The sequence below is a fragment of the Chelmon rostratus genome, chromosome 10 (genome assembly GCF_017976325.1).
Source record: "Chelmon rostratus isolate fCheRos1 chromosome 10, fCheRos1.pri, whole genome shotgun sequence".
In the NCBI taxonomy this organism is placed as follows: domain Eukaryota; kingdom Metazoa; phylum Chordata; class Actinopteri; order Chaetodontiformes; family Chaetodontidae; genus Chelmon; species Chelmon rostratus.
In genome coordinates, this window is record NC_055667.1 from 21460557 (window position 1) to 21473671 (window position 13115).

The 13115-nt window shown below is 39.0% G+C and overlaps 2 protein-coding genes across 4 annotated transcripts; one reads left to right on the forward strand and one right to left on the reverse strand.

Moving 5' to 3' along the window:
- Positions 1-933: 933 nt before the first annotated feature.
- On the reverse strand, positions 934-7833 carry LOC121612710 (serine/threonine-protein phosphatase 4 regulatory subunit 2-A-like). 2 transcript variants are annotated; one of them, XM_041945761.1, is made up of 9 exons: positions 7724-7833; positions 6972-7053; positions 6577-6747; positions 5639-5732; positions 5474-5511; positions 5241-5315; positions 4877-5026; positions 4353-4630; positions 934-2159 (listed from the first exon to the last, which is right to left on the reverse strand). In XM_041945761.1, exons 1-9 carry the CDS (start codon positions 7755-7757, stop codon positions 1861-1863), a joined length of 1221 nt encoding a protein of 406 aa, XP_041801695.1. In that variant the 5' UTR covers positions 7758-7833; the 3' UTR covers positions 934-1860. The 2 variants fall into 2 exon arrangements, with proteins under 2 accessions (XP_041801695.1, XP_041801696.1); XM_041945762.1 differs by lacking the exon at positions 5241-5315.
- Positions 7834-7888: 55 nt separating this feature from the next.
- Positions 7889-12636, forward strand: LOC121612851 (eukaryotic translation initiation factor 4E type 3-like). Of its 2 annotated transcripts, XM_041945999.1 has the most exons (7): positions 7889-8395; positions 9327-9399; positions 9921-10015; positions 10113-10173; positions 10263-10329; positions 10483-10638; positions 10746-12636. In XM_041945999.1, the coding sequence occupies exons 1-7, from the start codon at positions 8235-8237 to the stop codon at positions 10790-10792; spliced, it is 660 nt and encodes a 219-aa protein (XP_041801933.1). In that variant the 5' UTR covers positions 7889-8234; the 3' UTR covers positions 10793-12636. The 2 variants fall into 2 exon arrangements, with proteins under 2 accessions (XP_041801933.1, XP_041801934.1); XM_041946000.1 differs by lacking the exon at positions 7889-8395 and having other exon boundaries at positions 9355-9399; positions 9918-10015.
- The last annotated feature ends 479 nt before the right edge of the window (positions 12637-13115 follow it).

Sequence of the window (13115 nt, forward strand, 5' to 3'; positions counted from 1 at the left end):
TCATGTGCCATCTCTGTAACATTGCTACTTCTAAAGCTAAATTCTCACAACAGCATGCTTACAATTACAATGCTAGTATGTTGGTGTTTAGGTGGTATAATGTTTCCCATGGCCACCGTGTTGGTTTAGCATGTTAGTATCAATCACTTGCTAATAAGCATTAAACACAAAGTTGGTTTTGCAGGTATTTGGTCATAGACCCAAGTGAGATTTTGGCCAGATGATGGCACTTGAAGAAAAGTCAGGAGATCCAAGTTATTACAACTGTATATAGTTGTCAAGATATTTCAGCAAAAAACTAACCTCATGGTGATGATGGCAGGAAAGTCGACTGGGAACCATTAATGCGTAATCTAATGTTTACTGAGATATTTCATTCTGACCACAAATGTCAACCTCATGATTGCACAAGAGGAAGTCAGCGGTTTACCAAACTCAGTAGTATTCTTCCTCTGGGCATCATGAATGTCTGTAAAAGATTTCATAGGAATCCATCATGGAGCTATGGAGATATTTCAGTCTAGACCAAAGAGGTGGACTGACTGCCTGGTGGACAGACATCGTCAGACCCCTGAACCATGCTACTAGCATGACTACATACAGTGCTTAAAAATGATAATGTAGCATGTCTGACTGATGCTGGAATGTTAACATGTGAGGGTTAGGGCGCACCGTTAGCATTACCATATGATGGCAGCAGTAAAGGTCCAGTGTGTGGGGTTTACATATTTTTACTACCACAGGGGAGGTGGAGGCCAGACGTATTCATTTGATTGCAATCTGCAAACTCACAGAAATCAGGTGATTAGTTTGTGATGTCATGAACTGTATCTGATGGTTACTATTCCGAGAGTCACACCTCAAGTCATTTCCGTTCCAAACAACGGGATTTGAACTTAAAAGAAAAACGTCCTTAATATTAACTGAGCGTACCACACTTTAAATTTGCGTTTATTGCTTTCCATGAATACTATGATACAAGCTCAAGCATTCCATTTCCAGCGTTTATCAGTTCTATGAAGGCAGTGGACATGTATTACAAGTCTACAAAAACTGATTTACTGATACATACTGTAAAAATCCAAGTTATCAAAAGGAACATGTGTACAACTAAGGTATGACATACAGAAGGTGAAAATGTACTCTGTGTTCTGTTGACAGATTAAAATGCAGAAATTGCTTCCCTTAAGCCAAACCAATATCCTGTCTAACCAAACTGGGTACAACTGACGATGCTGTGTGTTTACTGGCTCCATACAATGACAAAGCAAAACTGTGACATTTTCCACATCCTTCAAGGGCTCAATGCAAACAAGTGCAATATAATGTTAATAAGTAATACATTTTAATGTATGTGCTTCATAGAAAAAGAAATCTGTGAAGTGTTGCTTCACATTCTTAATGGCATGTGTCCTCATTCAACTGGAGAGACACACATTCACCAGCAAGACAGTCAAAACATCTAGGCTTAGGTCAAAACTCAAACTGTCCAATGTTTCTTTTTGGGAAATTCATGCCAAATAAACTAATGAAATTGTTGAATACATCAGTTATCAATGTTACATTATAATGCTCAGTTATAAAAATTAGGAAAAAAGATTAGAAAAAATTTTAGCCAACAGTGAAAAAAGCAGAGTCTCCATAATCTTCTTTAAAATCATTTCCTTCCAGTTTAAAGACCAGGCCACGTGTGGCCTCGAGTAGCTGAAACTGAAGCGGACAAAAAGATTCTTCTGTGAGGAATCTCAAGGCCCACATCGCTCCTGGTCCTGAAGTCTAGAGGTCCACAGTGCTACAGATATACCCTTGGTGTGGTATCATACAGTGTAAAAATAGTCAGTTGGCCGGCTGGGCTTCAAGTTAGTCCTGTTCACCAGGCTCTATTGCAGTCTTTGCACTGCTTGAATCGTCAGTGCTGCCCTCTGTTGACAAGTCAGGTGAATTACTAGAAGAAGGGACCTGCTTGTCACTGGGTAGGCCGTCTCCATCGCTGCTGCTGCTGCGCTCCCCATTTTCCTGCTCAAAGCTTGTAGTCTTCTCCGATGGAGCAGCCTCCTCAGGTTCATGTGCAGTGCTGTCATTCTCCAGACTGTGGACATTCCCCCTCTCAGACAAGTCTTCTCCCCCTTCAGAAGGCTCTGTCTGTGTGCTGCTGGGCTCTGAGGGAAAGTGGACAACATTAGGGCTGCAAATACCGATTATTTACCTTATAGATGAATGTGACATTTATTTCTCCAATTATCAATTAGTAATTTGTTTCTAAAATGCTTTTTGACATAGTCAGTGGGACCTACTGTTTAACCCTACAATGCTATTGGATGGTAAATGTGTTTCTAGTTCCGGCCATGAACTCACACAACCTGCAAACTTTGGGGGTATTAATGGGTTAATGGTTGCAGCTCTAAACATTTTTACTGTCATATTCTGAATAACAAGTGTATTCTAAAACATTCAAGGCTATATTTACTTGTAGGCTTTTGCAGCATTAGCTGAAACATTAATGTTATGAAATGAGAGAAAGAAAACTGGAAACAGGCATGTAGCAGTATGAGGGAAATAATCAGGTCTTTTTTGTGCTCTGGTAGTCCAACATTAAACTCGGAGATTGCTGAAGCAATTTAAGTGTTTAAGATAAACTTCAAAGTCAGAATTAAACCTAAAAATATGCTTTGGGTCACAGTTCATTCAAGCGAATCTGTTTCATCAGATGTGCGAGACAGACAACCGTTAAATGCAGCTGAATCATAGCTTATTAAGTGAAAGGGCCTAGATATTCTTCAAAGGAAGTGCTCTTCTAATAGTGTCTGAAACCCCCTCCTCTCACACATTTCTTAACATGGAATTGGGCGGGTGGCTGTACTTATCAGTTTTCATTAGTTTTGGAAAGAGACATTCAGACAATCACGACCACGTCGCTCAGTGATTGGCAAAGTTTTTCAGAGGTTGGAAAGCAGGAAGGATTCACACTTCTCTCTCAAGCTATTTTTCTTCTCACAACTACCTCTTTCTGCCTTTGTCAGTGTGTACAACAAATTGTAACATCACGAATGCTTTCGATGACAAACTGAAAATGTGCGTACTTATCCCAGATGTACAATTCACTGCAGTGAGACAAGGCACACAAAAGGCAAAAGTGGGATGCAGCCTACAGGAGGCACAACTATAGACACTTTAGATGTGGTTGGATGACATGTCATACAGAGGGTGGACAGTGACAAAGTACATTTACTGGAGGATAACACATTTTTCCAATATATGTACTTGACTATATATTTTTTTAAAAGTTATGACTTTGACTCGACAAATGTTGTACTTTTGACTCCACTACATTTCTCTGAAGGTTCCCATTACATGCTACTTTGAAGCATGATGAATTTTCTTTTCTAAGATGGGACAGGTCATATTATTGTGTACATCACAGGAGAGAAACCAATCACAGTAAACTCCTACAACACCAGTCAGTGTGTCACATGTAGTGCTTCCTACGTGTACAATTCAATTTGAACTTGGTAGCAGTCATGATGATTAGGGATAGTTACAGGTGGTTGGCAGATAAAGGTGACGATTGCTCACCACCAGAGCACCCGTGGCCATATCTGAAGTGCATGTTTGAGATTTTTGAAATGAAGAAAGATTCATTTTGTTTTTAATGTTTGCCCTGCTTACTGCACACAAACTTTCCTGCCCAACCTGAGAAAGCATGCCGAGGTATATAAACGTCTGTGTAATTTCGGATAAACATTTTAAACTAAGCTCTCTGTGTTTGTAGTAGTTGTAGTTTTTGTGCTATGGTTGGTCAGATCAAATGACTTTTGACAAGTTGTAATATTGGGTCTGGGTCCTGTGTGAATCCACTGCTGGTCATGCTGGCACATATGTTTTAATCTATAGTAAACACAGTTCTGTTAGCAGGGATGGGTCGAGGAGGTAAATTATTGAAGACCGTAGTATTGACAAGCTCTGACGTAACTGGTTCTTCGATTGGTACTTTGTTACGTTTTGGTGTAATTTATTATCATGCTGACATATAAAAGAACTTTCACTTGTATTGAAGTTGTTAATATTTGACCAGGGGTAGCTATACTTGAACTGATTTAGCACTGCACGTCTATAACACTGACAAACCCGCAATCAAAACCTGGCACCTACATTACCCACAATGTATCTTATCTTCCATTCATTTTGATAGCTACATAATGTTAATGTTTAGGTTCTCTTATATACACTTTGTGAAAAACAATAGGAGCCAAGAAAGAAATTTGCATGACCCATTTCAGTGTCTGTGCAGCATAGCCCTCCGTCTATGAATTCACCACACACGTCAGCATAAGTGAAAACGGGTTGACACTTACCATGATCCTCTGAAACAGCAGGTGTGTCACAAGATGTTCCGCTTTCGTACTCTTGACTGCAAGAATCTTTCGGAGAGTCTGACAAGCTCTCTGACTCTTTACAAGAAGATGGCTCCTTTTCTTCTTCTTCTTCTGTTTTATCCTCTTCCTTTTCGTCAAACTTGAGCCTCTTGACCTCATGCTTGTCAGCATCAGAATCCTGCTCCTCCTCCTCCTCGGGGTGCTTGTTCTTAATGCCGCTGTTTGGTGTAATTTCACCTTCTGATGGCGAGGAATCACTGCAAAAATGACAAATACGGAATCAGTCCATCAAATTATATTCTCGAGATTAACACAATGAGTAGTTCATATGTATTCCTGTTAAAGATGCGGTCTTGAGAATGTCTGCTTATGGAGGAAATGTCTGGGCTTGACATGTATTATCATTGTACTGGCATTTTTAATAAAAAATATTGAGTAGACTCACTCTGTATACTACACACTTACTCACAGTGCCACACATGGACAACAGTTGATTCAATTACCTGATACGGTGCTCCGCCACCTCCTCTGTGGTTGGCTCTGGCTCTTTACTGACAGGACAGTCAGGGAGCCCGTTGGTCGAAAGCGAATGACAACTTGACAGCTTTGGTCTGTTGAGCGGTTTTGGTGTGCCTGGTCCATTTACATTTCGACTGCAGAAAAAGAAAACAACCATTTCTTACACGAGTCATTTCACAAGATGGCAAATCAGCAGAACTACTACGACCCAAACTCACAGGCAAGGCATAACTGCCCTGCTGGTTTTTTGGATATTTGGCTTTAAACTAATTCAACTTTCCACTTGCTGGTGTATGAGGCAATTTTAGATTTGTGGAAGTCAGTCACTGACAAGTCTGTGGCTCCCACCTGTCAGAATATAGAGTAGAGTTACCAGGAAACATCACTCCATTCATTCTGTTTACACTGGATGCCCCATTTTTCCTTTGAAAGAAGTAGAAAGGCAAAAAAAAACAACTGGCTGTTAATTGTAACTTTGTAAGTGTGACTGAATAAGCAAATTCAAGGGAGCTGTCATCTTAACAAAAATACTGCAGCCAGCAGAGCAAGGGGTGCAAAAGCTTAACTGCTGATGTACTTACTCTGATGTGGGGTAGACACAGCTGACCACCATTACGTTCTGCAAAATAAGAACAGTAAAATATATGTTAAGTATGTTTAAAACAATATTCGTCAATATTGGTGATCTTGAGTGAAAACATTACAGTTTGTGGACTTCTACACAAATAGTGCAGTGTGGTGTTCACCTTCTCTAGACCCATGAGAAACTTGTCTGTTCCTGTGTAGTTGCGCTTGGGGTCCGTAAGGAGTTCACATAGACGCTGGATGGTGAATGGGATTCTGGAAAAGTTATCAAGAGATGTACTTAGTATTAGCCACACAAATCTGTCTCACAGCATCAACACTTGCCAAACCTGGCAGCGCTGGAGCTGAATGAGAAGAAAACTCGGATGAATATGGAAAGACTTGGTCAACCTTCGTCAAAGCTGGTCACACAAGTTCTGACATATAAGATTAATAATCAAGGCTGCTTGTCAGCAAACTGCTTCAAACAGTAAATTCTGGGGGAAAGGTTTATACAGTTTTATGTTTTAATATTAAAATACCAACAGTTTTTGTTTCCAATTTGATTTGTTGCTTGAAGTAATTATTGACTTCAGGTGGGAAAGAGACAATATTTATTTTCAAATCATTAAGCTATTTTTCTACGTGGACATCCAAGACGAAATTTCCAGGGTTGAGAATAAAAAGTGCATATGCAAGTATGTTTTTGAAAGAGTCACATGCAAAACATTAAGTACAATAAATCTGCAGCTGATGTGGAGGAAGTAACTCTGCCAGATACAAATGAATAATAAAACTAAAAAAATAACGATTATATTTTATTTGTAAATGAATTAAATACAGCACAGAATGGGTTCAGATGTGATTTCAGATTATTTTAATTTTAATTTTAATGCCTTAATATTTTTTATATTTACTTCCCACTGAAATATCTCTACTTCTTTGTTGTTCTGTTTTCATTCTGTTTATAACAAGAAAGAAATAGAACACTAACGATGCTGTGTACAGTCATTGAGTGATATACGTAACTGGACTTCTACATTATCTAGTTTTGTATACAGGGTTGTGAGAAAGCACTTGTTTGTAATTGGCACAGCAGCTTATTGTCGGCTTTACTCACCCATTGTAACCATCCACTATTTTTAAGATCCTCATCTTCATTTCTTCAAAGGGAACATAGTCTACATTGGGATTATGTGGTCCTCTTTGTTCTGGTGTTGAAGCATGGAAATCATCCATGACTTTTTCCAACTTAAACAAGAAGTACGTTTTGAACTGCGACCACGGGATCCTGGAAGATATTGGAAATGCAGGTCTGCATGTCATACACACAAAAGAATGAAAAGTATTTGAACAAATATTTACAAAAACCCTGATATGGGTAACAAAAATGTTCACCAACCAAACTTTGTTTGCAGGAAAAAGGATTATTACATTCATATTCATATTCCGCAGTCATTATTACTGCGTGTGAAGATTTGTAGAAGTTTTGTGTGAGCTTTGTTGACTACTCACATTGGCTGCCCTGTCTTAGCAACATGACACAAGAATTGCTCTAGAACAGGACAGGTCTTTTTCTTGCTTTTCTTCTCAAAATCTGTGAATGCCCACATGAAAAACAGTAGAATTAGTTAATCACATAATCTGACCCCAACCATACAATGTTCATATCTGCACTGATCTTAAATCAAGTTCCCAAGATAACCCTGAAGCATATGTTCATTAAAGAAGAACGTTTTCTGTAAATAATGACGTTATACTTTAGTGTCTGGCTACTCCTGGTACATTGATTGTACATTAGCAATAATTAAGTAATTGTAAAGTGTCAATTATCAGCTGTGCCAAGTTAAAATGTGCTCAACGAGGAAGAAAACAAGTTAATGCCCGCATTATAAAATCGTCAACCACAGTTTGAGTTATGCTAACAGTAAAGTTCTTGTAAAAGTTAGTAAGTTAGCATGTTTATTATGACGTTACCGAGCTAGCTGTTAACAATTTCTCTAAAAGCGTGAAAATACATGAGTCAAAAGTGTAAAATGTGACACCAGTTAACTGCTTTCTTACTGACAGTAACATTAAACTTGGTAGGCCAACCATAAACAGATCAGATTGTCCATAGGTGCCTCTTCTAAACGACAGTAAGCTAAGTTACGGTAACGTACGTAACGTAGTTAGCAAACGGTACATATTTTGCTTGAGGCAGCAAAATAAATGCTAAAGCCCTTCAAGAATAATGAATCCTCCATTTAGATAATTGTTAATATTGCCTTGAATCGCTTCCAATAGCCCGTCGATGTCCATCGCTGTGTCCAGTCCCAGGCAGGAAACACTCGCTAGTTAGCAGTAGCAGGTAGCAACCCAACAAAGCTGATGGCAGTGACGACTGCGCATGTCTGAAATGACGTCGTCACATTTGCGGAAGATGCGTTCCAGTTAAACCTGACATCAACAGAACAAAGCGCTTGAATCCTCCTGGTGCAACGGGATACGCGGCCACAATTTAAACATTGCTCGTTCTTATAGCGCAAACAGTCATATTTTCTGTTAAAGTAGTTGCAGGCTTCAGTGACAGAAACTTCTGGATCGCTCCGGTGAGCTGTAGATGCCGCAGGCAGTCAGCGGGCGTCATCGTTTTTCTGTTGTTGTGACGGCGCAAACCGGTGAAGCCACCAATGAGTCAGCAGCTGATCGGGGTTAATTTTACCTAACGAACCCATATATATCGACAACAGCCCTGGTGGAAACATCTGTGTTTTTCCGAAGTTTTCAGAGGTAACAATGGCAGTTCCTGTAGCTGCATTACAGCTGAGCACATCATCCAGCCCGGTTCTGCTGGAGCACAACATTCACATCAGCGACAGAGATTTGGGAAGGAGTTCAAGCGACAATGAAAATGACACTCTGCCTTTACATTCTCCGTGGACTTTCTGGCTTGATAGGTAAGACACTGCGTAGTTAGCTTAGTTATTTTTTCCTCCGTCGCTACATTAATCATCTTTAGCCCGTGTCAAATAGGTGAACTCTTTGTAGCTGACCTTTTAATGAGAACAAAGAAGCGAGATGACGACTTCATCGGGCCTGATTGAAGTCAACCCAAATGTAGTTATAGGTGCGTTACACCGCGATGTAGGGATTGTTTATTATAAGAAATCACATAAAAATAACATTACTACAAACACTGCCTGTCAGTGGTGTCGATGCAGCTTTTCTGCCAACTTGTTTTCTCTCTGACCTACATACGCAAGTCCTCTACTTGGATGGATCTTAAAATAAATAAGAGGGCGTAATTATGACCAGCTCGCTAACCATAATAACTCCGCTGGTTTTTCAGATAAGCTCACTTCGACCTTGTTAAAAACTTGTTGAGTCATTGCACATGTGTATGTTGCCATTTTTCAGTGAAGCACTTTTTTTTTCTGGTGGATTAAAGCTTGAGCAGGTCAAACTTGCCATTGTTTTTTATACAATAAGCATGTTTTATACATTATGCACAGTATGCATTTCATAAATCTCTGATGTATTGATCAGAGTGGACTAATCTCAAGTATTCACAAGTGAGGGTGAGTTGCACAAGACTGATCATGCACTGTGTGTACAAATCAGAGGGTGCTGTGTTCAAATGGGGTCAGTGTTGTTTACTGTTTACTGGCTTATTTGTCATCTGACCCCCTCCACCCCCCACCAACCTGTCTGCTCAGAGGGCATCTCACTGAAACATGTCTGAGTGACATAGCACTGACAGAAATGTATTTAGAACGTGTCACATGAGAACACCTGAGGTCTTTACAAGCTTGTGATCTAAAAAGCCCAATAAAATAAATTTAATTTAATAACAAGTTGTTTTTTTTTTTGTTGTTGTTTTTTGGCTAGATCTCTACCAGGAACAACAGCAGCTGAATGTGAGTCAAACCTGAAGAAAATCTACACTGTGGAGACCGTCCAGGTAAGATGCTTTACAGTCTTGGTGCAAGAGCTCAGCTCCAGCATGCTCAGTGTGTGTAACTGAATGTACCAACACACACAAGTTTCCTTATTTACTCTCAAATCAAGATTTATATGCTACGGTTGGAGTTTCTGCCCAAAACTCCAATACCACTTCCTTTAATTAAGAAACTGAATGTTGTTCACTAATGTCTTTGTGCTTGAAAATAAATGATAGGATTTTAGGATGTTAAATAGGCCTTTGTGAATCCCTAAGCCCAACTGTGTTGGATAAGGAGTCATAAATCAGGATTTTATTGTGTGTGTGTGTGTGTGTGTGTGTGTGTGTGTGTGTGTGTGTGTGTGTGTGTGTGTGTGTGTGTGTGTGGTTATTGGCAGCAATGAGGAAAAGACCTTTGACAGTGATTTTCTACACCGTAACAAATGTGAAATTTTAACAAGGCCAGCTGTCTGTACTCCCTGTGCCAGTTAATGGCTCAATAAAATAACCTGTTTCCTCTGTTCACCTTGGCACTGGAGTAGAACTTTTGGAGAGTTTACAACAACATACCCGGCGTCTCCAGCTTGCCACTGCGATGTAGCTATCACCTAATGAGAGGTGAAAGAAAACCGCTCTGGTAGGTTTAAACTCAAGATTATCGCATGTGTGGGGTCATAGTATCTGAAGCTGTTTCAGACTGGTTTGTGTAATGCCGCCTGCTGGTTTGCACACAGGGAAGAAGAAAGCAATGCTAAAGGCGGGGTTTGGAAAATGAAAGTACCCAAAGAATGCACTGTAAGTGATCTAATCAATACAAGTATTTATGATGTATTATTTGCTTTTGAATTATTTACTACTTAACAAATTTGCCCTCATATTTCCAGTCTGTTGTGTGGAAGGAGCTGCTGTTGGCTACTATTGGAGAACAGTTCAGTGATTATTGTGCCTCAGGTAAATTTCTTGATTGAGTTATGCGAAAATGCATTGGTTTTAGGTCCAGGAAATATTTGCTTTAAAAAAAAAATTAAAGTGGCATCGATTTAATATTTCCACGATACTAAAAGTTTGAAATGCATAGATCTCATTCTCTTTCTGTTCTTGCAGACGACGAAGTTGTCGGCGTCAGCGTCAGTGTAAGAGACAGAGAAGACGTCTTTCAGGTCTGGAATGGAAATGCTTCGTGTGCTAACGAGTCAAACATCCTCGGAAGGATCCATGAGCTCCTTCCACAAATACCTTTCAAAGCGGTGTTTTACAAACGTAAGTATTTTCTGGGAAGTCAAACAATGATATGTCATGGTTTTAGAAATGCATTGACAGTAACACCATGAAAATGTGAGTAACTGTTCTTTTCGCTTATTTTTCAGCACACGAGGAGCACCATGCTTTTGAAGGAGGTCGATCTAGACATTAGAACCCCTCAGATATACATGTTTTTTGGCTTATGAGCGTGTTTCGAATCACATTTTGGGCACATTTTGGAGCATTTTGCTTAATGTGTCATCTTAATTACCTCAAAATGTAGCCCGTGTATTATGACTCTCATAGATGGAATTTCCCATCTTCTGAGCACTACTTTCATTCACAACAGCATACAAAACACTTTTATTTCAGTTGAAAGGAAAAAAAACATTTTGCTTTACTTTATCTATGGCAGTGTTTGTATGTTTTTATACTGCAAAATTTTGCATAACCAAAAATTGGAGATGATGTAGTCAGATTTTTTTAGATGTATTATAGCATATTTTGTGCAGTTTCCTGAGCACAAAGCTTGGTCTAAATCTCATTTTTGGATCTAAGAGGAGGCCTAGTTCCACAAACCTTTATCATAACCATACATTACAAGGCTTTTCTAGTCAGCTCTTCTCTGAGTTTTGTATGTTCCAGCCAAAATACTGTTGCCTATACTGCAGGATATAAAAGTGTAGTATGCTGTAATGCTAATAAGAGCAGAAAATTGCACATTCTTGTTTTTACTTTCTCCTTTGAGATATGAGCGCATTGTGAAAGGAATATGTTCTTGTTACGATAACATGACCTCAGTACACAAAACATGATGAGTAGGTGCTGAGAAATATATGCAATCATTTCTAGTCTGTAGAATCTGCAGCATTGTGGTTGTCATTTTGTTTAAGCATCTGTCCGAAATCAAGCACTTTGTTTCTTACTGTGTGTGGAAGACACCAGACTGTCCCTCCAGGATTATATGGAGTTGTGATAACTGAGACCAAATCCACTTTGGTTTTGTGTCACCTTTTCTGATGAAGTCTAAAGCTGTTCTCAATGATTCTGTTTTGGGTTTGTTTTTTTTCTGCTTGTAATGGTAACTTAGGAGTGTAGATGTGTTGAAATTGTATGTTTTTTTAATGTAGTCATATGACCTGTGTTGAAATGATGTGGCCCCAGAAAAAAATGATGAACAATAAATGCACAACACATGTTGATGTTGAAATGTAAGACCAGAAGGGACCCCAAAAAACGATGCTGCTCTAAAACTGGCTTTTCCTTGAGGGGCTACATTTGGGCCTGTTTTAGTGCATTTGTACAAATCTTGGGTTTTTGTTGATGTGCTGCAACCACTGCAGCAGGATCAAATCTGTATGAAACAAGGTAATCAGAGGTGGTTTACTACTGCTGCACCAGTGTCAGCATCTCTCAAAATCCATAGCGTTTTTTTTTTTTCTGTGGTCTCATGATTTATTATCTCTATTTGTATAGCTGAAAATCATAATCATATTAGGAAAATGTTGAAATGTAGGAAGTTGAACCATTAATGCACCTTTTCCTGTGTGTTTGTGTGTGACGGAGTGCATGAGCGAGGAAGTGAGATTGACTGAGTACTACCATAATACTTAGACAATTGAGGATATTTCTATGTAGCTATGGAGCATGCATTGAAAGACTGCTGCTATGATCAAGTTAACTGTTTCTGCTAAGGAGAGGAGGAGGAGGTAGTTTTCAGAATACCGACTTTGCCAAACTTGCTTTAATGTCCCTTTATTCTTCCGTTGTTCGTGTAATAATGTTAAAAGCACATACTGTAGGATAAGAGAATTACAATACTGTACAATTGCACATACACAGCTGACCGCTCTCTTCAGATCTCAGACCTTGTAACTGATTGTTGATCTTGGATGGTGCCTTGTGTTTACCAGCAGTTTAGAATGTCATCTGTGTTCAGCATGTTGAACTTGTACATACTCATGTTTGTGTGTTAGTTTTACACATGTTTGAGAAATAAAGATGCCTAAACTTTCACTTTTTGCTGCTTGGAAAACCCACTGTTTGTGTCATGAGAATTTCAATATTGCATTGAGTTTAAAAAAAAAAGCCTATTACAGCTTTTAGACCAGCTTTTTGTTTTTCAATAGAAAAGAATTGTCAGGCATTGGCAGAAAATCCCACCAAGGTCTGCTGTCAGATTCAAAGATGTTTGCATGAATTTGATCATTGGTAATTTCCACAAGGTAGATATTTGCAGTAAATCATAATTAATATAGAATTTAATGTTGTAGTGATGGTTACTCTTAGCATTAATTATAAACTTACTGTACTGTAGTCTACTTTCTGAGTAAGAGCAGGGTGACAGCTTTCACATGACTTGGTCTACTTTAATGTCTGCCTTGAAAATAGGACAACTGAACACCAAAGTGATACATCACCTCACTGCACATCACATCATTCCACCAATCTTAACCAATACTAACATTACAGGCAAGGTACATGATCTTATACAG

What these genes read in the sequence shown, in the direction of transcription:
- LOC121612851 (XM_041945999.1), top strand. Translation starts at nt 8,235, where the DNA reads ATGGCAGTTCCTGTAGCTGCATTACAGCTGAGCACATCATCCAGCCCG. An exon ending in GGTGAAAGAAAACCGCTCTG is followed by an intron (nt 10,016 to 10,112) that starts GTAGGTTTAAAC and finishes GTTTGCACACAG; the next exon opens with GGAAGAAGAAAGCAATGCTA. An exon ending in CAGTGATTATTGTGCCTCAG is followed by an intron (nt 10,330 to 10,482) that starts GTAAATTTCTTG and finishes CTGTTCTTGCAG; the next exon opens with ACGACGAAGTTGTCGGCGTC.
- LOC121612710 (XM_041945761.1), bottom strand. Translation starts at nt 7,757, where the DNA reads ATGGACATCGACGGGCTATTGGAAGCGATTCAAG. An exon ending in TTCTCATGGGTCTAGAGAAG is followed by an intron (nt 5,512 to 5,638) that starts GTGAACACCACA and finishes CTTATTTTGCAG; the next exon opens with AACGTAATGGTGGTCAGCTG. An exon ending in TGCTGTTTCAGAGGATCATG is followed by an intron (nt 2,160 to 4,352) that starts GTAAGTGTCAAC and finishes ACTTTCCCTCAG; the next exon opens with AGCCCAGCAGCACACAGACA.